Here is a 23,933-nt window from a genome sequence, read left to right as displayed (position 1 = left end):
TGGCAAAATACAGCTTTTATCAAAGTGACCCTATCCATAGTAACTTTTTGTCCCATTGCTTGTTTTATCTGAAGCAGTCAGTCACATCTTCAGGCTCCACTTCTAATTCTAGTTCTCTTGCTGCTGCTTCAGTGGAGAAGTGACCTCCTCACTGAAGTCTTGAACCCACCAAAGTTATGCATGAGGGATGGAATCAGCTTACCCCAAACTCCTGTTAATGTTGCTATTGATATAATTAATAGGTAACTATATTCATATACAGGCATACACTGGAGGTATTGCAGGTTCAGTTCCAGACCACTGCAATAAAGCAAATATCGCAATAAAATGAGTCACACAAATTTTTTAGTTTTCCAGTATAGTCTAAGTGTGCAATAGCATCATGCCAAAAAATATGCATGCCTTAATTAAAAATACTTTATTGCTAAAAAAAAAATACTATCAATCATCTCAGCCCTCAGCAAGTCATACTCTTTGCTGGTGGAGGACTTTGCTTCAGTGTTGATGACTGCAGACTGATCAAGGTGTTGAAGGCTGGTGTGGCTATGGCAATTTCTTGAAATAAGACAAGTGAAGTCTGCCACATGGACTGACTCTTCCTTTCATGAAAGATTTCTCTGTAGCATATGCTGATGTTTGTTTGATAGCATTTTACCGACACAGTATAACTCCTTTCAAAACTGCAGTCAGTCTTCTCAAATCCTGCTGCCACTTTATCAACTAACTTTATGTGATGTTCTAAATCCTTTGTTGTCATTTCAATAATGTTCTTGGACTTTTCACCAGGAGTAGATTCTTCTCAGGAAACCACTTTTTTTGCTCATCCATAAGAAGCAGCTTCTCATCTGTTTGAGTTTGATCATGAGATTGCAGTAATTCAGTCACATCTTCATGCTCTACTTCTAATTCTAGTTCTCTTGCTACTTCTATCACATCTGCAGTGACCTCCTCCACTGAAGTCTTGAACCCCTGAAAGTCATGCATGAGGGTTGGAATCAGCTTCTTCTGAACTCCTGTTAATGTTGATATTTGGACCTCCTCCCATGAATCACAAATCTTCTTAATGACATCTAGAATAGTAAATCCTTTCCAGAAGGATTTCTATTTACTTTGCTCAGATACATCAGAGGAATACACCATCTATGAAAGCTATAGCCTTATGAAATGTATTTCTTAAATAGTAAGACTTGAAATTCAAAACTATTTCTTGATCCATGGGCTGCAGAATGGATGTTGTGTTAGGAGGCATGAAAACAGCATTCAATTCCTGTACCTCTCCAGTTCTGATGTACAGGATATCTCCATCAGAGCTCTTGGGTGATCAGGTGCATTGTCAATGAGCAGTACTATTTTGAAAAGAATCTCTTTTTCTGAGCAGTAGGTCTCAACAATGGGCTTAAAGTGTTCAATAAACCATGCTACAAACAGACATGCTATCGTCCAGGCTTTGTTGTTCCGTTTATAGAGCACAGGCAGAATAGATTTAGAATAATTATTAAGGGCCCTAGGATTTTCAGAATGGTAAATGAGCATTGGCTTCCACTTAAAATTGCCAGCTGCATTCATCCCTAACCTGAAAGTCGTTCAGTCTTTTGAAACTTTGAAGCCTGGCATTGACTTCTCTCTAGCTATGAAAGTCCTAGATGGCAACTTCCTCAAATAGAAGGCTGTTTTGTCTTCCTTGAAAATCTGTTGTTTAGTGTAGCCACCTTCATCACCTAGCTTAGCTAGATCTTCTGGATAACTTGCTACAACTTCCACATCAGCACTTGCTGCTTCACCTTGCTCTTCTTTGTTATAGAAATGGCCTCTTTCCTTAAACCTCATGAACCGAGCTCTGCTTGCTTTGTACTTTTCTTCTGCAGCTTCCTCCATTCTCTCAGCCTTCATAGAACTGAAGAGGGTTAGGGCCTTGCTTTGGATTAGGCTTTGGCTTAAGGGAATGTTGTGCCTGGTTTGCTCTTCTATCCAGACATAGCTACTTTCTATAGTAGGTGGAGCCAAGGATGATGCTAAGCATCCTGCAATGCACAGGATAGCCCCCTATAATGAAGATTTGCTCAAACTTTCTCCATATCAGCAATAAGGCCATTTCACTTTCTTATTCATGTTTTCACTGGAATAGCCCTTCTAATTTCCTTCAGGAACTTTTCCTTTGCACTCACAACTTGGCTAATGGTTTGGCTCAAGATGCTTAGCTGTAGGGCTGTCTCGGCTTTCAACATGCCTTCCTCACTAAGCTTTCAATCATTCCTAGCTTTTGATTTAAAGTGAGAAACACAATTCTTCATTTCACTTGAATACTCAGAGGACATCATAGGGTCATAGGGCTATTAATTGACCTAATTTCAATATGGGTACATCTCAGGGAATAGGGGGCTGAAGGAGAGGGAGACAGACAAGGAATGGCCAGGCATCGTAGCCGTCAGAACACACATGACATTTATCAATTAAGTTCTCCATTTTATGTGGGCATGGTTCATGGTGCCCCAAAACAATTACAATAGTGACATCAAAGATCACTGATCACCATAATGGATACAAAAATAGTGAAAACATTTGAAATATTGTGAGAATTACCAAAATGTGATGCAGAGACACAAAGTGAGCACATGCTGTTGGAAAAATGGTGCTGTTAGGCTTGCTTAATGCAGGATTACCTAAAACCTTTCATTTGTAAAAAAACACAACATCTGTAAAGCCCACTAAAGCAAAGCACAATAAAACTAGGTGTGCCTGTAACTTATAACCAGCTTCCTTCTTTTAATATTGGCATGATGTATTTTTCTTTCATTGTATTTTTAACTACTCTCTATCTAAAAAGCATGTAATTGTGATTTTTAAATCCCATCTGACAATCTTTTCTTTCAGCTGAAACCCATTTGCATTTTTTTCTTTCTTTTTCTTAGTGAAATATAATTCACACACCATAAAATGCAATTTTATTTATACGATTTTTTGTATATAATTTTTTGATGTATATAATTCAGTGATTTTAGTGTATTCACAAAGTTGTACAAGCACCTTCACTGTCGAATTCCGGAACACTTCCATCATTCCCAAGCAGCCCTTCAAAGCCACCTCCCATTCCCCGTCCCCACCCCAGCTCCTGGCAACCTCTAATGTACTTTTCTGTCTCTATGGATTTCCCTGTTCTGGACATTTCATATAAATGGAATTATATGTGTGTCTTTTGTGTCTGGCTACTTCCACTTAACATAAAATTTTCAAAGTTCATTCATGTTTTAGTATACATCACTACTTTATTCCTTTTGGCCAAATGCTATTTCATGATGTGAATATACCACATCTTGTTTATCCATTCAACAGTTGACGGATGAACTGAGACTATTATGAACATTTCCACTTTGGGACTATTATGTTTTCATTTTTTGTCTATTATGAATTACGCTGTTTTCAACATTCGTGTATAAATTTTTGTATGAACATATATTGTCAATTCTCCTGGGCATATACTCAGAGGGAAATTGCAAAGTCTCATAGAAACCCTGTGTTTAACTTATTGAGGAACTGCCAAACTGTTTTCCAAGTGGTTGCACCATTTTCCACTTCTACCAGCAGTGTATGAGAGTTACTATTTCTCCGTATTCTTTCCTACGCTTGTTATTGTTCATTTTTGTTATAGCCATCCTAGTGGATGCAAAGCACCATCTCACTGTAGTTTATATTTGCATTTCTCTAATGACGTATGGTTTTAAGCATCTTTTTATGTGCATACTGTGTAACAAATCATAGTGACTTAATGCAGCAGCCATTTTCTTGCTTACCATTGGGAGTTCTGGCAGGGTTTAGTGGAGACAGTTCATCTCTGCTCCACATGTTATTGGCTGTGGTGGCTCAGGTGGGCCTAGAAGATCCTAGATGACCTCACTCACATCTTGGTGCTGGCTGTCAGCTGGGGTAATGTGATTGTTCTCCACATGGTCCCTCCCCTATATGAGTTCTTGTCATTCAGTAGTCTATGCCAGACTTCCTTACATGGTGGCATAGGACTCCAGACAATGAAGGTAGAAGCTGCCAAGCCTCTTAGGATGTAATTTGGCTCAACATCACTTCCACCGTGTTTTGTTATTTGAAGCAAGTCACAAGGCAAGCCTGATCCAAGGGGAGGGGAAACAGACTCCACCCCTTGATGGGAGCAATTGTTAGTATCAGCAGTCTTTGCAGATATTCTACCATGAGCATTTAGAACAATGTTTGACCCACACTAAGACCACACTGAGAGGTGAAGATACCTAACACCCATTCTTACCATCCCAGTACCTACCAAAATTCATCATCAGGGTCAGCACTGGCCCAACCCAGGTTTTACCTCTTGATCCCTTGTCGTGGTCTGCCTGCATGCTATGCCCTGTGTCCTTTCTGGGTACAGTGACTTCAGGAATCTCCTACCAGACTCCCAGACTTCGTCCAACTCGTTATCATCTCTCCTTGAACTCTTGCAACAGCCCTCTCTTTCTTGCACTACCAAGCCCTTTCTCCACACAGTGGTCAGTATAATCTTGTCAAAATATAAATCAGATCCTGTAACTCGAGTGGCTTCCCAACATGCTTCTAATAAAATCCAAATTTCATGCCATCATCTGGCTTGTAGTGGCCTCTCTACCCTTGTCTTCTTCCGTTCTGCCCTGGCTCATTCCAGTCCAGCGTCCCTGGCTTCCTTGCTAGCAGTCTCTCAAACACAGCAAATTCACCCTGGCCTCTGGGCCTTTATACCTGATGTTCCATCCCTGACAATACTCTTCCCCGAGATTTTGCATGGCTGGCCTCATCACATCATTCAAGTCACTTCTAAAAGTCACTTGATCTTCCCTGATGATCCTATTCAAAAACTGTACCTTCATCTCATCCCACAACACTCTTTTCCTGACACGGCTTTTCATAGCAACCCCTGGAATTACCTACTTATTTTCTTACTTGTAGTCTCTCTTCCCCCGCAAGAATATTAGCGTAGACTTTGTTCTCTCAAACACATGGAGTGCCTAGCACATGACAGGCACTCAATAAATGTGTGCTGAGTAAATGCGAGAACCTTAGGATCAACTTGTGACAAGATCAATGGGAAGGCCAACCCCAGCGATGCTGAAAGCATTGCCCTGCCCTCGCGTAGACATCTTAGTTCTGGTGTTCTAATCTTGTCACTTATTTTCAGTTACACTTCAGTGTTTTAGTAAAGGCAACTTGCATACCGTAGGGGATAGGTTGGGGACAACTGATGAGGGAACTATAAGATGCAGTTAGAAAAGGCCTATAACTGGCTCCCATTCTGGAATCTGGGGCCAGTGAAGACAGTCCTAGGGTGGCAGAGCTCCCATTTTGTCTTATGTATACTCTGTGTAACACCTTCCTGCCCAGAGGTATCTTGAGCAGGAGGAAATAGGGAGAGGTAAGCACAAGAAGCAAGAAAGAAAAACATCTAATGTTATTGTGTATCTGCTACCTGCCGAGCAGGTATTATTCTTGATTTCATAGGTACGGAAACTGTCCACTGAGGTGGGTGGGCATTGTCTGCCAATACCAGGTGGGTGTGCCAGCAGGAAGTTTGCTTCCATAGACACCCTCAGGTTTCTCTTCTTCCCTGCCTCCTGCTTCAAGACGCCTAGCACATATTATATGATGGTGATCCATCCCTGTGCAGTCACTGAGATGTTTGTTCTTCCCCCACAGTGGTGTCCTGTGGCCATCCAGGCTCCCCGCCTCACTCCCAGATGTCCGGAGACAGCTACATTGTGGGAGCGGTGGTGCGGTACAGCTGCACCGGCAAGCGGACTCTGGTGGGAAACAGCACCCGCATGTGTGGGCTGGATGGCCACTGGACTGGCTCCCTCCCTCACTGTTCAGGTACGGGCCATGGCACTGGGGAAAGGGCTCCAATGGAACACTTGACTGATGGGATATGGACAAGCCCCCAAGGTGTGAGCATGATTGATGGATGGGAGGAATCAGACCTCAGAACCCTTGTATCTTCCCTCAAAGGTAGAGAGCACAGCGAGACGAGGTCCCATCAGAACTTCAGCCTTTGGCAGGCTGAGCTGAGCTTTATCCCCTTAGTCAGATCTGGCCATGCCCAGGGATTGCAAAACTAGAAAGGGGACAACTTTTTAGGTCAACCTATGGCCAGAGTCCTGTCCAGACATTTGATTTTATGAGTTCCTGGGGACAGTTCAAGTCTTCCTGTCGATCAGCTCAGGTCCAAGCCCACTCCCATGTTCTCTCTTCAGACTCCTAGGTCCCACCCTGTTTCCTGCTTCCTTTTCTTATCACTGCCCCTCAACTTGTCCTATGTCCCAGCCACCTAGTGGGGTGCAGTCTTCTTCCCTATTGTATTGAAACACGAGTCCCCAGACTTTTCCTGTTAAGTTCATTTTATTGCTAATGAGGACACTGATAGATGCTATCAAAACAGCAAATGTAGAGAACTGCCAAAGGTCCCATGTGCATAGTATCCAAACCAGAAATGAATGTGTAATGTCGTATAACAGAGCAAAATATTTACAAGTGAATTGTCCCGCCAACAGCAGAAACCACCAAGCTAAAATATCACAGCCTTGCAGCTTTGTCTTCTTTGAGAGGGTCCTGCCTGGCCCTGGGAAGGGATTCCATGTTGCCCGCAAGAGGGCAACTGCTCATGTAGCTTGATGTTCCTCAGGGGGCCCACCTTGGCATTGAAATTAACCCCTAGCCCTTCCCAGGCCAGATCCCTTCAGAGGAAAGGAACATGACCTCCTCCTAATACAGAAGCCTTCTCCTTGATGTGGGACCTTATCCTTAAGATGTGCCACTGTTGTTGCAGTTTGACATTCCCAGTGAGCCTGCCTCCCAAAAGTCAGGGCACCGCCAAAATATTTAACAAGATATTCGTTACATCACTCTAGAAAGTAGAGAGTCCCAAAGCCACTGTTTCAAAGGGCTGTTGGTTACCCAGGAAATCCCAGAGACATCATTCTATATGATTATCCAGGACTTTGGCCTCTCACCCCTATTAATCTCATTAATCACCTAATTAAGGAACTGGGCAAGACTGCATAGGAGCCATGAGGACTCATTTAAGCTGGGCTAGAGGAAGTCCTGTTATCTGTGCCCTGGCTTCCTTCTGCTTGGACCTCTGACAGAAGTGATGGGCAATACAGCATGGGAGGACAAGGGTCATGTACATTGCCCCTCCAGCCTTCCTGGAGCTCTCTGAAAACAGAATGAGAATGGACTCAAGCAACACAAAGGCTGAATAGTGAGTTAACCTTAAATGCCTTGGAGGAGAACATGAGGGATTAGAAGAATAGGCGATTAGGAAGTAACAGTAGGTATATACCACATATCTAGAAATGGTTCCTCCCTTCCTGAAACAGATGTCATCTTTTGCAACAGCATCTCCTGTCAGTCCCATGAAATACACATTCATGAATTCCAGGTCAAAGTTTTGAGTCTCATTGTGTCCAAGCAGTGGACCCAACTGTTGCACCACAATACCTCCTGAGTCCTTGAGTCATAAGCCACTGGGCCACCAAGGCTATGGAGAGATTTCTGGAGTTCGAGACCTACTTCAGGAAGTTCACCCATAGCTCCACTGTCATTCTCTTTGCCTCTTCAGTAAATAGTTGCCATCTATCTACTCTGTCCCCATAGTGCCATATCCTATCCATACTCCCTTCTTTCACTGAGCTAGAAGCCTCCATTACTGTAATGGGGGCCATTCTGGCAGAAAAAGTCCCTAAGACTGAACACCCCTGTATTAGTCTGTTCTCACTCTGCCAAAAGACATACCTGATACTGGGTAATTTATAAACAAAGAGGTTTAGTCAGCTCACAGTTCTGCAGGCTGTACAGTCTTCTGCTTCTGGGAAGGTCTCAAGAAACTTACAGTCATGGCAGAAGGGGAAGCAGGCACACCTTCACACAGCTGGCAGGAGAGACAGCAAAGCAGGGAAGTGCAACACACTTTTGAGCAGCCAGATCTCACGAGAACTCACTCACTAACATGAGAACAGCAAGGGGGAAATCCGCCCCATGATCCAGTCACCTCTCACCAGGTCTCTTCCCCAACTTGGGGATTACAATTCAACATGAGATTTGAGTGGGGACACAGAGCCAAACCATGTCAACCCCCTTGTGCCTAGTTTACAATTGTGTTGGCTCTAGCTGAGGTCAGCTAGCCAGTATGTGGAGTTGAGCTGCTCACTATCAAGATTGTTTCCAGGGAGACCCAGTTCTGCCTGTTGCATGAATTACATCCTGGAAACCTTCAAAAGATAAGAAAACCTAGCCAAATGTGATGGGCTCTCTTTTATTAATGTTTACATTGAAGGCTAAATGAATCCCCCTTCCATGGTGGGAAACATAATGGAGAACATGTGGTTATGTAGTGTCTCACAGTCTGAGACTAGACAAGGAAAGGGAATAATCCCGAGGTTGAGAAGTAGAAGAGACATAAATGGAAAGTGGTGGGGTACACATGACTTAAACATTTACTGGCTCCAACAAACTAGATGTGGTCACTCATATGTTACCATTTGATACCCACACATGGTTACATAAGGAGATAGATTCCATGACAGTTGTAACTATCTTCTCACACAGTTGTCATTTATTCTGTGACTTTTCTGTCTTTCCTCATGTTTACCATGGCCCGGACTGATCTAAGGACATCCCCTGCACATTTCTGTATCACAAAATGTGTTGGCCTTGCAGGGTGGACCATAGATCTTGTGGCTTTGTCTCCTGTTCTCTACCCTTCTTCACCCCTTGGTTCCTTAGAGCTCTCTTGAGTAGGCTTGTGCAATACCAGCAACCAGAAAAATGCAGGAATGTAGCAAGAGGCAGGGGGTGGAGCAAATATGAAATGAGGGGGTCTGAGATGTTTAATCTAGAGCTCACCTGTATTGCATAATTCGTGAGTAGGGAATCCTCAGTGAAAGGCCCAGCATTGGTAACTTTGAATATTTATCATTTCTTTGTGGTGAGAACATTTAAAATTCTCTCCTACAGTTATTTGGAAATATACAATGCATGCATCAAAACATCACCTCGTACCCCATAATATATACAATGATTATTTGTCAATTAAAAAGAAAATGAAACTCTTTAAAAAGTAACAAATAAATAAAGGCCCAGGATCAAGATTCAAGCCAGGCTGCTGAGACATGAAGCTGTGCTGAGGAGTTTGGACTTTATCCTATGGGCATTGGGAAGCCAGTAGAGATGTTTCTGCAGAAAAAAAATATTTGAAGAAAAAAAGTCAGATGGTTAGTGATTGTTAAGATTAGAGGACAAAGTAAAAGATGGATTAGAGAGATAGTTTACAAGGAAGGGACATTAGTTGGGAGGCTCTTGCAGTAGTTCTGGCAAAGAATGTTGAATGTCTAAGCTAAGACAGTGGCACGGGAGAGGAGATGGGACTACAGAAACAGCAGGTGTTCGTAGGAAAGGGGAAGGGGAAAAGGAGGACATGTGGCCAGTTTGAATCACTGAAATTCCAGACTGTTGCAGGCCACAGAGCTTTTCCTCCGCCTTCTTGCTTCCCCTCCCTGTGTGGTTCCCAGGGACTTACCCAGGACCTCAGATCTTTGTGTTCTTCCACCATTGTGTAGGAAGGCAGGAGCACGTGCAGGTAACTTGTTCTAGGCTCAGTCAGGTGTCACCTCCCTTATTCATGGGGCCCACTGCTTCCCCTCCGTCACATCCCAATATCTTTCTCCCCCACTTCCCCACTCCCTTTTCTTCCATGAAAAACAACTGGGTTTGTGTGGCTGTGGTCCATAGGAACCAACATGGGAGTTTGCGGTGACCCTGGGATCCCGGCTCATGGCATCCGTCTGGGGGACAGCTTTGATCCAGGCAGTGTGATGCGCTTCAGCTGTGAAGCTGGCCATGTGCTCCGGGGATCGTCAGAGCGCACCTGTCAAGCCAATGGCTCTTGGAGTGGCTCGCAGCCTGAGTGTGGAGGTAATGTATGTGACCATTCTGCTTCTCCCCTTTGCCCAGCCCCAGAGCTCGCCCTTGCTCCTGCTCTTATTCCCAGGCACCTGCCTTCACAGAGAAAACCGTGGCCCCATTCGAACCCTCAGCCTGGTGTTAGGGACTGCAAAAGATAATTCATGTGCATTTTCATTAGTAATTGAAAGAAAAACATATTCCCACCCTCATCTCAAAAGGGAAGAAACCAAAAAAGACTGAATTTGACCCACTATTTCATTCATTTCCCATATAGTTTCATTCAGCAGCTATGTGCCAAGTGCTGTGGAATGTGATGGAAACACAATAGTGACCAAGATGGACACTGCCATAGTGTGAATGTTTGTGATCTCCCAAAATTGTATGTTGAAACCTGGTCACCCAGTGATAGTATTAGGAGGTAGGGCCTTGGGAAGTTATTAGGTCATGGAATGGGATTAATGCTCTTATTGGAAAAAAAAAAATCCCAGAAAGCTCCCTTTCCCTTCTGCCATGTGAGGACACAGCAAGAAGGCACCATCTCTGAGCCTGAACAGATGGAGACACACATCTTGCCCTCCTGGGGCTTACAGTAAGGGAAGAGGCTACATTAGACAAATATCCAATGTGCCAAAAGATATACAAATCCAATTTTACAAAACCCTTTTGAAGTAATCTAGGCCCTCAGTGGTGTTGTCTGAGGTAGCACCAATAGGAGAAATTATTATTTTTCCATATGTTCCTAAGTTTCTGGGAAAAAAAATTTTTAATCTCTCTCTCCAAAGTCCAACCTTTTGCAGCTGGTCCCCAAATCTCTGTCTCTCTCTTTCTAAAATACAGCCTGAATAGTACTCTCCTAGGCAGGAAGCAGGTTCAGCGGCTGAGAGTAAGGTTGAGTGAGAAGATGTGGAAGAGGAAGATATGAAATAATCATCTAGCAAGATATGAGTGGAATGGAATTGGGAGGTGTGGGATGGCCAGGTGGCACTGAGGGCTCACTTAAGGTGGGGGATCATTAATTTAAAGTGAGAGCAGTCAGCGTCAGACTGTGTCTTTGTTCAACCTCATTTTCCTACCTAGGTGTGGGCACAGGGCAGACAGTACATTGGGTACAGAGCTGGAGATTTGCCAAGCAATGAAGACATTGGCAGAAGCAGCAAGGGAAAAGAGGGTGAATGTGAGGCAGAGATTAGATACCCAGCTTGGCATCTAAGCTGGGTAAGGAGGGAGCAGATTTTTGAGTGGAGTCAAAGGCAGTGAGAAAGTGATAGGATCAATGGATTATAGATCCCCATAGTACTAATCACCAGGAAACAAATCGCAGAGGGAGGGAGCTGAGGGAACAGGAAGCAGTGGTTAGAGAGCAGGCTGCTGGAAACTGAGCTTGTGGAGTAGTCCTGCAGAGCAATGGGAGATGCTCTAGCCTGGGGGGGTCCGATCTTTTGGCTCCCCTGAAACACGAAGAATTATCTTGGGCGCTAAAAAAGAAATCACAAAAAAGTCTCATAATATTTTAAGACAGTTTATGAATTTGTGTTGGGCCATATTGAAAGCCATCCTGGGCCACATGCGCCCAGGGGTTGTGGGTTGAACAGGTTTGCTCTAGTCCATCACCATCAGGAGACTCCTGCCTAGGAAATAAGACAGTGGAATCAGAGCCCTCTCCCATTTGTCTTCCCAAAGTCTTGCCTTTCTGGTCGTGCTATTTGCAAAGTTTGTTTCTGTAGAATTTTGCAGGCATAGCAAGATAGGTTTGTGGCATTGGGAAAGTGTAATGCAAGGGAGAATTTAGTATATTCTTGTGTATTCATGTGACCCACATCCCCATCCATACTACCAAGATGCCAGGTGGAGTCAGTTACCATGTCAGTTACCTGAGTGTTCAGGGACAGAAAGTGGATGGTTATGAGTTTGGACCCAGAAGTGAATGTTTGTTAAATGAAAGAGAGAGAATATACATATGCACGCTCAACCTTACTCTCAGCTGTTAAATCAAATCCATGTGGCTCTGATGACTGCTCTTAACAAACTCCTACATGTCCTTAAAGGTTCTACTCAAACTCCTATCTCCAGTCCCAATAAGATGTCTCCTTCTTCGTGCTTTTTCCCTTCAACAATAACACTTAATATGTCATACCTTAATTCATCTGTTTATTGGTAGGTTTCTTAGAATAGACTAAGCTCCTCAAGGGGACATAGCCTGGTCACTGTTGTATTCCGGGCACCCAGGCAACACAAATATTTGCTGAATGAATGAGTGTCAAGGCCTATCTGTTGGGCTAATTGTATAGGAATCATTTTGTAGATTTTATTTTGGGACCACATAAATGTTGTACATACTTAGAAAATTAAATTAAATCAAAGATTAGAAACATGCAATGTCTAAATATCAAAATCCTTATGGAAACAAATGAACCTAAATGTGTATCACGTTGATGACTTAATAACCCCAATACTTATTTCAGCTGACTTGAAAAAATGGAATTTGACTATGGTGTATATCCCAATGACAAAGAGAGCTACAAAGAAAACTTAAACCGTTCTCAGCAATTGTATTGTTAACAATAATATTGATATTACTATCCTGAAACTATTACATACACAATACCATAATATATATGGATAAAACAAATACAAGTTATTTATTGTCATTAAGATTTTCAGAATAAAAGAGATAAAACATAAAAATTAAAAAGTTAAAGAAAAAAACAAAATTTCGATTGATAATATCAGTATAAATTCATATTTTCTCTTTTTAATTATTTTTCACTTTTTAAAATTTATGAGGTACATGTGAAATTTTGTTATGGATATGTAATGCACAGTGGTCAAGTCAGGGTATTTAGGGTGTCCATCACCCAAGTACAATACATTTTTCCCTATAGTCACCCTACTCTGCCATTGCACACTGAACTTATTTCTTCTTTCTAACTGTATGTTCATGCTCTTTAACCCACTTTTCTTCATCTTCCCACTCCCCTGATTGATTCACCCTTCCCAGTATCTATTATCTGTTTTTCCACTCTGTGCATTCATGTGATCCCAATGTGTTTTCAGTTTAAGAAGTTACTTTCCCAGCTCTAACTCTAAAAGTCTAGAATCAATGACCAGGTCAGTGGCAATGAGTACCCTTAGTGCCTGGATTGTGGTCCATTCTCTATTAAAAGAAACTAGACTCTTTGGAGAAATGGCTAATTTCTGGGCTGGTGCAGAAAATATAGAAGACAAATATGGAACATCTCATCACCCCGGCAAGGATTCCACCAGAGATAACTGGAGTCACGTTAAAGGGACTCAGGAGCCAACTAGAAGGGCCCATTGGCCAAAGATGGAGAATCTGAGCATCAATAAGAATAATAATGGCAATAGATGGGAAGACAGAAAATATCTTTAGATCCATGAGTTCAAAAATGATTCTTAAATAAACACATTGGTCACTTTTGGAGTTTGCTAGGGAACCAACTCATTATTCTGACATTTGATTTAAAACAAAAACCACACACAAAAAATCAAGCATTATCTGGCCTTCCTATATGAACAGTATTTCAGCATAAGCAGATACTTGATGATAGGAAATTTCTTTCTTAATGAACTCTAGCTAATACAGAAAGAATGATAGAATTAGAATATCATCACTTTTCAATCCCTAATGAAGTAATGAATCTGGTCAATAATCATCAATGACTGCTAAAACTATTAAGTGAAAAACTAATGGAGACTTCATAATGCCACATTAGGCAGGCAAGCCCGAAATCATTGATGACCCTCAACATCATGAACAAGAAAACACCCAGACATTCTGTGCCTCCTGATTCAGTGCAATAGGAAAGGCCCAAAACCACCTGTGATTACCATTGCCAAAAAGTAGAAGTTGATTACAGGAAGGAACTACAGGGGATAGAGGAACATGTTAAGCTATATCTCACTGATGTAGTTAGCAAAATCCAGAAAGTGTGTTCTACAGAACAGATATTCTGGTTTCTGTAACAAATAAATTACAGAAGCAGAAATAATAGTCTCTGGTTTCAAAATCTTAGAGATGTGTCAACCAAATGTCATGTGCGGACCCTATTTGGATCCTGATTCAAACAAAACAACTGTTAAAGAAAGAGAAAGACGGCTGGGCATGGTGGCTCATGCCTGTAATCCCAGCACTTTGGGAGGCTGAGGCGGATCACGAGTTAAGAGTTCGAGACCAGCCTGGCCAATGTGGTGAAACCCCGTCTCAACTGAAAATACAAAAATTAGCCAGGTGTGGTGGCCCACACCTGTAGTCCCAGCTACTTGGGAGGCTGAGGCAGAAGAATTGCTTGCACCCAAGAGGCAGAGGTTGCAGTGAGCCTAGATCATGCATTGCACTCCAGCCTGGGTGACAGAGCGAGACNAAAAAAAAAAAAAAAAAAAGAGCGAGAGAAAGGCAATTGAGGAAAATCAAGCACTGATGGGATATTTGGTGATATTAAGCAATTATGCTTAAATTTTTAAGGACAATAATAGAATAGATCATCTTTTTTCTTTAAAAAAAAGTAGAATTTGTTCAGAAATTTCATAAGATTCATAGGGATTTTTCTTTCCTGTCTAGGGGTGAGATAATTTGATGCAAAAGCAGCATGAGAGGCATTTCTATCCACGGGGTTCCAACACAGCATGTGGCTTCCACTCTGGGCAGTTCTCAGTCCCCCAGGTGATGCCCACCATCATTCTGGTGAATAATGTGCATTTTTGTCTTCCTAGTGATCTCTTGTGGGAACCCTGGAACTCCAAGCAATGCCCGAGTCGTGTTCAGTGATGGCCTGGTTTTCTCCAGCTCTATTGTCTATGAGTGTCGGGAAGGATACTACGCCACAGGCCTGCTCAGCCGTCACTGCTCAGTCAATGGTACCTGGACAGGCAGTGACCCTGAGTGCCTCGGTGAGAGCCCAGGCCCTGTGGGCTCCATGGCCAACAGGGGCCCAGATTCTGCATGCTAGTGGAGAAGGCTATCCATGGAAGATGGTGCAGGATGGTTGGGATGGTGGGAGCCTGAACGAGAATCATATAAATAGCCTGTGTTGAGCGTATGCTGTGTGGCAGCCACTGGGCTAAGTGCTTCATTTCGTATGCGTGTGTCATTGGATCGTCACCACAACTCCATGAAGTAGCTACTATTATTCCCATTTTGTATATGAGATGGCTGAGGCTCAGAGAGGCAGGGAATATATATTGGCCATTTCTCAAGCTCTACCCAATTCCTTGGGCTTTCCCTTTTGTGTCTTAGGATCAAACCCCACGACTCGACCTGATTCCCTTTTCACTTCAAAGATGCAGCTATCCACCATCTTTCTTGCTTCCTTCTCTCCTTATACCTGACCCCACCCAATATGGGTTCCTGAGCATGGTGTAGCTTCACAGCTCCCATTTCTTGCTCCTCTCAAGGGTATCCCCAGACCTTTTCCAGGAAAAGTGAGTCACTGGGGATCCAGATGGAGGGAAGAGATAGGATGAGGAAATGTGACAATATTCTCCCGGTCAAAGTCCTAGCCTGTGATTTCAGCTCTATCTGAAATCCCATGTCAAGTTCACTTGGGTTTTGAGATCAGAGCTCACCAAGCCCCACCCTCAGTGATTCAATGACATAGCTATGACCATTTCATGGGCCGTAAGACCCTGCTTCTGGGCTGTTGTCCCTAGGAGTCCTCTGTAGGTGCTGTTGGGCCTGTAGAGACCTCCTAGGTACAATAGCAGATAATAAGATGTACTCCTCAGCAGACAAATTAATTGCCTTATGTGGTCCATTAACATACCTTAGGCTCTTCAAACAGAAAACTTCCTCTCCCTGGGCCCTAGTCCCATTTAGGAACTGAGCCCTCTGGACACTTTGTCTTAGAGAGGGCACTTTGAATAAGGTGAATCTTCATAGCCCAAGTTGCAGTGATGCATAAGGACCCTGTGGGCAAGGACAGGGCCAATGCCAGGGATTTGACCAAACAAAATTTAAATGGGCAAGCTGAGCATGGTGGCTCATACCTGTAGTCTCTGCTACTCAGAAGGCTGAGGTGGGAGGATCGCATGAGCCCAGGAGTTCGAAGCTCCAGTGAGCCATGATTGTGCCTCTGCACTCCAGCCTGGGTGATAGAGTAAGGCCCTGATGAAAGAAAAGAAAAAGAAAAGAAAGAGAGAAAGAGAGAGAGAAAGAAGAGAAAGAAAAAGAGAGAGAAAAAAAAGGAAGGAAAGAAGAAAGAAAAAGAAAGAAAGAAGGAAGGAAGGAAGGAAGGAAGAAAGAAAGAAAGAGAGAGAGAGAGAGAGAGAGAAAGAAAGAGAGAGAGAGAGAGAAAGAAAGAAAGAAAGAAAGAAAGAAAGAAAGAAAGAAAGAAAGAAAGAAAGAAAGAAAGAAAGAAAGAAAGAAAAATTTAGAATGGGTAATGCCCAACTGGGATCCTGTGAGGAGACAGGGCATCCCTGATCTGACAGTTTCCCTTCTTGGATGTGTGCAGGGAGTAATAGGGATGGTATTGGAGGAGAAATGGGGTCCAGGCCAGGAGTGAACAATGTGTGTCTCTCTTATCCTAGTCATAAACTGTGGTGACCCTGGGATTCCAGCCAATGGCCTTCGGCTGGGCAATGACTTCAAGTACAACAAAACTGTGACATACCAGTGTGTCCCTGGCTATATGATGGAGTCACATAGAGTATCTGTGCTGAGCTGCACCAAGGACCGGACGTGGAATGGAACCAAGCCTGTCTGCAAAGGTGTGTCTGGGGCTGCAGATGTGGACAGAGGGCCAAAGAAGATACAAAAGTGAGATGTAGGACCCTGAACATCTACCTTAGAAGGTAGAGGGGTGAAAGGCCAAGCCCTCACACCTTATCACGGGGTGTGCAGGGTGAGAACTGGCCCCTGAACATCTGCCAGGAGCGAATCAGAAGTACCAAGATGAGGCCTGGCCCGTGAACATTGAGGGGAGGGTCCTGCAAACAGAAGGCATTGTAAGGTGCAAAAATATCAGAACTCCCACAGAAAGAGGGGCCCCTTTCTGGTTCTTCCTGTTTAGCCCAGACGCTAGGCAGGTGCAGTGTATCAGTGATACCAATGATAGTGACAGGGGCTGGTTTCCCAGGACAGCATCAGAACTCAGCCTGTTTTGTTCTCCCTCCAGCTCTCATGTGCAAGCCACCTCCTCTCATCCCCAATGGGAAGGTGGTGGGGTCTGACTTCATGTGGGGCTCAAGCGTGACTTATGCCTGCCTAGAGGGGTACCAGCTCTCCCTGCCGGCGGTGCTCACCTGTGAGGGAAATGGGTCCTGGACCGGAGAGCTGCCTCAGTGTTTCCGTAAGTTGCTCACAAGGCCCTTTGGTGCATCCTATTTGATAGCTCCTTCCCCTTGCCTCCTCAGAGCTTTGTGGCTGAAAGGCCCAGAATAGGTAGTCCCCTCCCCAAAACCAGGGAGGAGCTTCATCAAAGACACTGTTAAAGAGGAAGAAAGTAGAAAGGAAGAAAATGAGGATCCCTCAGTTGAGCCCTGGTATCAGACACTGCTTAGAGTCACAGAAGGAAATTAAGCTAGAGATATTGTGGGTGTTTTTTGACCTGAAGGGTTGTTAACTGTATGGAATAGTACTCAAAGGTCTGGGGGTACCCAGTCCTAGAAACGTGTCTGTTTTTATGGAAAATGGCCTGCACAGAAAAGACTTCTGGGAAACCTGTGATTTTTCTGGTGAGATGCTTTCTTTTTATCCACCTAACCCAGTTGTATCCTGAGGAGCCGCAAGTCTATTCCAGGGCTTGTTCTTTACTGAGGTCCCCAATTAGCAGGTTCTGGGTCACTTATTCTTATCACACCCTGTGAATGGGTTCTGGAAGGTTTTCTCCGTGCCCATGCTTTGAACAAACAGTAGGACCTGTTTTTCTAATTGCCGTTCATCTAATTCTGCAGAAAACTACCCATATACTCATGACACTGTTTTGGGTACTGTGAAAATTTGCTTTCATCTGGGAATTTCTGCAGAGATTAGGGCCAGCAACTCAAAACTGGACACAGGCATCTGGAGTTACCCTCTCCAACCTTCACATGCTACCAGGATCAAACCTGGATTCAGCAACCTTGATTTTCCTCTGGAGAAATAATTCATATTAACAATGAATTACAGTCATCATGAAAAAAATTTACCCATTAGAAAATAGCAAAAAAAGGAAAGTAAAATTATCTGAACTCACACTTTACAGTGATAACCGGAATTCAGCTTTTGATTGTGCTCCCACATGAATCGCTGCGCATTTTTGCGTAGATAGTGATATGTATACATTTTCTAGAACAGGTATTGGCTCATGGTGTGCGTACTGTCTCATAACTTGTATTCGTTGATAGGACACCAAAACCTTCCCATCAACACCTTTCTACCTTTCTTTATCAGTATTTACTGATCTATGCATCATCATTTTTAATGGCTTTAAAGAATTTCCTGGTAGATACAAGTTGTTTAATCTTTTCCCACTGGTGATGAATTTAGATGATCTCCAACTTAATTGTGTTAAAAGCAGTCCTGCATTATGTATTCCTGAAAATTGCGCATCTTTACCCCTGCAGTAAAGCCCTATTCATGAGAATGCTGGGCCAAGGGCAGTCGCGCTTCCCTTCTTGACATATGTTGTCAAACTACCTTCTAGAAAGCGTCCCAATTTACATTCCCCACAGCAGTTTATGAGAATGCTTCTGGATGCACATCCTCATCACAATGGATTGTGCCAGTATTTTTAAAATATTTACCAGCCTGAGGTTCTTACAAAGATATCTCATTACTTTAATTGGCATCACATTGCTTATGAGAAAGGCCACACTGGTTGCTCTTCACTGCTCAGCCATTTGTGGTTCTGGTTCTTTCAGTTGCCTCCTTCTGGATACGGCAGCTTCGCATCAGCTTGGTTTCCAAACTGACTTCTGATTGGTCAGCATAGACTCAGCCATCAGGGCAGAGGCTGCAGGTTCAGCTTCATTTTATTTTGCATGCGGTTATGAACCTCATGAACCTATGTACGTGCACACACACATATTTGCATCATAGCATAAAGTGATGCTTGAAGTGATATCATGGTGAGCTTTTGCCTTTGGTAGTCAATTTTTAATGACACTCTCTGATGTTTACATGGCCTGAATAAAATGGGTACACTGATACACTACTCACCGCAGTATAAATGTGCACCCTTTGGGGAAAGAAATTTGAAACTATACATCAAGAGCTGTGAACATGTTCAACCCTTTAAAAATAATGAGTTCACTCCTAGATAAATTCTCCTAAGAAAATAATACATATGAAAAGAAAATAATACGCGTGAAAGAAGAGTTATATGTAACTGTGTAATAGAAAAGGGTTATGATAAAATACAATTATCGTACAACCACCTGTTGCTAAATTGTGTAGCCAATAAGTAATGATGATGTCATAAACATAGAAAATGTTTACAAGATAATGCTAAGTGAATGAAAGAAGATTTACCATCGCATGGGCTTGGGTTTGCCACTCCACACAAGTTTGCATACAACTGAACTAAGACTAGAAAAGAATGTGCGTGAAAATGGAAAGAAAGTTTTGGATTGTGGGATTGTCATTTATTTTTCTTCTATGTTCTAAACTTCCTGTGATATTACTCCATTACTTGGATCATTATTTATAAGCACTTTGAATGTAGAAGTGAGAGGAAGCCCACATCAGCAGCAGCACCACAGCAGGTGGAAACACCTACCTGGGGCTGCCCTGGTTCCCAGAGTTCAAGCTGAACCAGGGAGGGAGCAGCACCGAGAACAAAGGTGGGGGTGTGGGACTGGAGGACTGGGTTCTAGAAAGCAACTTAGACCTGCCTTTCTCCCTTCGTCGTCCCAGCTGTCTTCTGCGGGGATCCTGGTGTCCCGCCCCGTGGGAGGAGAGAGGACCGAGGCTTCTCCTACAGGTCATCTGTCTCCTTCTCCTGCCATCCTCCTCTGGTGCTGGTGGGCTCTCCACGCAGGTTTTGCCAATCAGATGGGACATGGAGTGGCACCCAGCCCAGCTGCATAGGTGAGAGGTCATCTGGGACAGGGAGCATCCTGGCTGGCGGTGGGGGGACCTTCTGTTTGGGCCTGAGATCATGATTTTCCTTCCCTGTCTTCAGTGGTCTCATCTGCAAAAGGGAACATCTCCTCCTATGAGATTTCGCAGGAGTCAAATAGGCAGCTGGGGCCAAGGCTCAGGTCGGGATCTCAGTGGGTAGAGAAGTCAGGATGTGGCTTCATTTTCTTATCCACACCTATTTCCCAGAGTGAGACGAGGCAGTGGAAGCTCCCATGACCATGTGATCTGTGTGTTTCTTTTGGCCATCCAGATCCTGCCCTGACCACCTGTGCGGACCCTGGCGTGCCACAGTTTGGGATACAGAACAATTCTCAGGGATACCAGGTAAGGAGGTCAACCAAGACAGGGCTTTCCTACCTTCTCTCCCTTCCTGTCACTGTCTACATAAGAGGACCTAGGGACCTTCCTCAGGACAGCACTAGGGGAGGACAGAGCTTGGAAACCGCAGAAAGAAAGCCCTCTGCCTCTTTGGACAGTGCTCCACGGGAGCACCCTGCAGAAACAGGACTATGACATCCATCAGAGAAGCTGATGAGGAAGGACAGATGGCATGCAGTTCCACAAACCCTTCCCAGCAACCCCAGGCAGGGTGGTTGCGGAAATACAGAAATGAGTGAGACAGACAGACCTCTGTCCTCAAGGTGCCCACCCCACCCGCAGATGCTGGGCTCACACACAGCAGCAGTGAGCATGTGCCACACAGGAGGCAGGCCCGTCAACATGGCTGGCCCATTAGGATGCAGGTCCTGCAGACCCATCTCAGATGAGTTTTGGGAGGAAAGAACTTGGACAGTCTGGGGTGGGACACACAGAACAGAGAAAATAAAGAAGAGGAGTGTGTGGGTGTGTTCAAGGCAGGACAGTTAGCTGGAGTCCAAGACGTGCCCAGGAAAATATCAGGGACTAACCTGGACATGACAGACTGGGATCTAGTCAAGTAATGTGACTGTGTCCGTGAGTGCAGACTTCACCCACATCCCAAGAAAATTCCTCTTGCCCCAGCTGGGCATGTGGGACATACTTGAATGCTCCAAATGACAGGGAGCTCATAACTCGCCATGTGAACCGACATCGGTCTCTTTGTGTCCTTATGCACTGGGGCCTCACAGAAGACTTCCACACAGCCTGTACTCACTTGGCACATGCTTATGGCCCTGAACTGTTCTAGGTTCTAGGATTACGGTGGGAACAGGACAGGCTGGGTGCCTGTTTGAAGGGAACTGCCTGGCTGAAGATTATAAACAAATAAATAAACAAGCTAGCTTCTGAGAGCACTAGACACTGTACAGTGTGATATAAAGTGGTGTGAACAGGGTGGGTTGCCATTTTAGGAAGGATAGTTAGGGAAGGGTGACCTTTGAACTGTGGCCTCCACAATGAGAACGGCTAGCCCTGTGCAGTGTAGGATGACGTTCCTGGCTGAACAAAAGGCTGGTGCAAAGGAGTGCTGAGGGAAGTGCGTAGCGGCATGGGGGCCTGGAAAACAGGCCAGCTAGCGAGTTTGCAGCCCCGTCAGAAAGGAGAAGGAAGTGCAGTCAAAGAGCGAGGCTGGGTGGGAAAACAGGTTGGCCCTGATGCGTAAAATTAAACACTCACACACTCTATGACCCAGAAGTTCCACCTCTGGAAACATATCCCAGAGACACTCTTGCACAGATTACCAAGAAACAGGAAAAGTTGTGGCACAGTAGTGTAGTGGATTATTGTACAGCAGAGAAAATGAACGAACTACAGCTCTGCATGACATGGATGAATCTTAGAAACACACTATCAAGTGGCAAAGGTGGCACGACATTACTTTTATAAATATTAAAACTAGCAAAAACCTATTAGATTGTTTAGAGATATGTTTGCACATATGTGACAGGATTTGTTTTTTAACAAGGCAAGGAAATTAACACAAATTTCAAGATAGCCATTACTATGGAGGGGTGTTAAGGAACAGAGCAGGGAAAGAGCTCCTAGAACATTACAGCCACGTTCAGAACATTCTAGCTCTTAAGTTGCATGGTAGATTCAACTTAAAATGTCCATTTTATTATTATACTTTATATGTGTTCCATATATTATTTTGTGTATGTCAGATATCACATAATTTTTGCAAAGGCAGCAGCATGGGCCAGGTCATGCATGGCCTTGAAGCTATGATAAGTATTTTGGATTTTACCCAAAATGTCATTTGAAGGCAACACAACCTGATTCCTCGTTTGAAGTATTACTCAGGCTGCTGAGTAGAAAATTAATATCAGGGAATTGAGGATAGAAGCACTTAGACAAGGAGGACACTATTGTCATGACTCCAGGGAAGGTGAGAAGTGATCCTGAACACATTTTGTGGGTAGAACCAAGAGGGCTCATTAATGGGTTGGCTTGTGGAGTTGAAGAGATCAAAGAGGACTTGAGGTTTTTGATTGACACAACTGCATGGATAAAGGTGCCATTTGCTAAGTCAAAGGATGAAATCCAAGACAGAAACGGGTTCAAGATGGAGGAAGGGAGTGGAAATTAAGTTATACATTGCATTTGCGCATGTTCTAGTTGGTATTAGAGCTACCTACCTGAGTGTTTGAGCTGGGAAGTAGTATAATCCAAGTTGCAGTGCAGGAAACAGATCTGGCCGCATTACACCAAGTGGACTGAGGAGGGAGACATGGAGCCAGTGGTTGCGGGAGTGTCAGGTCGTACTGTGAGGGGCTGGTGAAGGGCTAAGGGGGAAACATAACTGAGCAGAGGAGGAAGGACAGACAGAGGGAGGGAGGGTGGCAGTTCTGTTCAACAGATATTTACAAAGCACAGCTCCAGATTCTCTGGGGGCCATATCTGTAGAGACAAGTCTCCCATCCTTAAAGAATTTGCAATTTCATTGAGGAAAGGGACGCACACACAATAATTTGTACTCTCCTTCACATTTTGTAAAACGTTGTTAAATCCACCGTCACATTTGAGTTTCACAACATTCCAGTGTGATTGTGGCAGAAATGGACACCCCCACTTTATCCTAAGAAGACTAAGGTTTTCAGAGTTCCATGCAGCCTGTCCTGAGTAAATGTAGAAGCCAGAACTCAGATCCAGGGTCTTCTGACTCTGAATCAGGCACTGTGTCCACAACAGAATGTAATATTACAACTTTGTTCAGGGTATTAAATGAGGCCTTGTGGAGGAGGCATCATATCAGCTGCCTCAAAGGAGGAATAAAATTTAACCAGGCAGAGAATTGGAACAAGAGTTTTGCCGGCAACAGCCGGGGAGGAGTCGGGCCACGGGAAAGTGGTCAAGGGACAGATGTAGGAAGCACCACAGGAAGGAAGGGGACGATGGGACTTTCCATCCTTGCCGCAGATTGGAAGCACAGTGCTATTCCGTTGCCAAAAAGGCTACCTGCTTCAGGGCTCCACCACCAGGACCTGCCTGCCCAACCTGACCTGGAGTGGAACCCCGCCTGACTGTGTCCGTGAGTGCAGATTTCACCCACATCCCAAGAAAATTCCTCTTGCCCCAGCTGGGCATCTGGGACATGCTTGAATGCTCTGAATGACAGGGAGCTCACAACTCGCCATGTGAACCGACATTGGTCTCTTTGTGTCCTTATGCATTGGGGCCTCACAGAAGACTTCCACACAAAAGCCTTTCTGATACCAGAAGGAAGTCCCTATGCCTTTGCAGAGAAAAAACTATCCAGTGGCAGCAGCAAAAGCTAACAGATACAAGGCCAGGCCTCAGGATGGAGATACCAAGCTTTTGACCCAATTACTCCTTCACTCAGGAAGTGCTGCAGGCTTAGGTTTCCCCCCAACCCCAGAGTCAACCAAGCCGATACCCAAATGGTCTCCATCTTGGCCATTCCTCTAGACAGAAAGCTTGGGGTTAGGGTGGAGGACTGGGGAGGGGGATGCTTGGCATG

The 23,933-nt window shown here is 44.2% G+C and overlaps 1 protein-coding gene across 2 annotated transcripts in view; it reads left to right on the top strand.

The window, feature by feature from the left end:
- Nucleotides 1-23,933, top strand: part of CSMD2 (CUB and Sushi multiple domains 2) — a 616,956-nt gene that overhangs the window by 572,921 nt on the left and 20,102 nt on the right. For both annotated transcript variants that reach the window (XM_017527996.2, XM_017527992.2), the window contains 8 exons: nucleotides 5,689-5,862; nucleotides 9,778-9,960; nucleotides 14,683-14,859; nucleotides 16,498-16,677; nucleotides 17,085-17,258; nucleotides 19,805-19,978; nucleotides 20,283-20,356; nucleotides 23,372-23,483. In XM_017527996.2, coding sequence (XP_017383485.1) covers nucleotides 5,689-5,862; nucleotides 9,778-9,960; nucleotides 14,683-14,859; nucleotides 16,498-16,677; nucleotides 17,085-17,258; nucleotides 19,805-19,978; nucleotides 20,283-20,356; nucleotides 23,372-23,483 — 1,248 coding nt within the window. The remainder of the gene's footprint in view (nucleotides 1-5,688; nucleotides 5,863-9,777; nucleotides 9,961-14,682; nucleotides 14,860-16,497; nucleotides 16,678-17,084; nucleotides 17,259-19,804; nucleotides 19,979-20,282; nucleotides 20,357-23,371; nucleotides 23,484-23,933) is intronic.

The sequence above is a fragment of the Cebus imitator genome, unplaced genomic scaffold (assembly GCF_001604975.1).
Source record: "Cebus imitator isolate Cc_AM_T3 unplaced genomic scaffold, Cebus_imitator-1.0 Scaffold51, whole genome shotgun sequence".
Taxonomy (NCBI): Eukaryota; Metazoa; Chordata; class Mammalia; order Primates; family Cebidae; genus Cebus; species Cebus imitator.
Note: the sequence above shows the minus strand (reverse complement) of the source record. Positions and strands in the feature narration are given on the sequence as shown.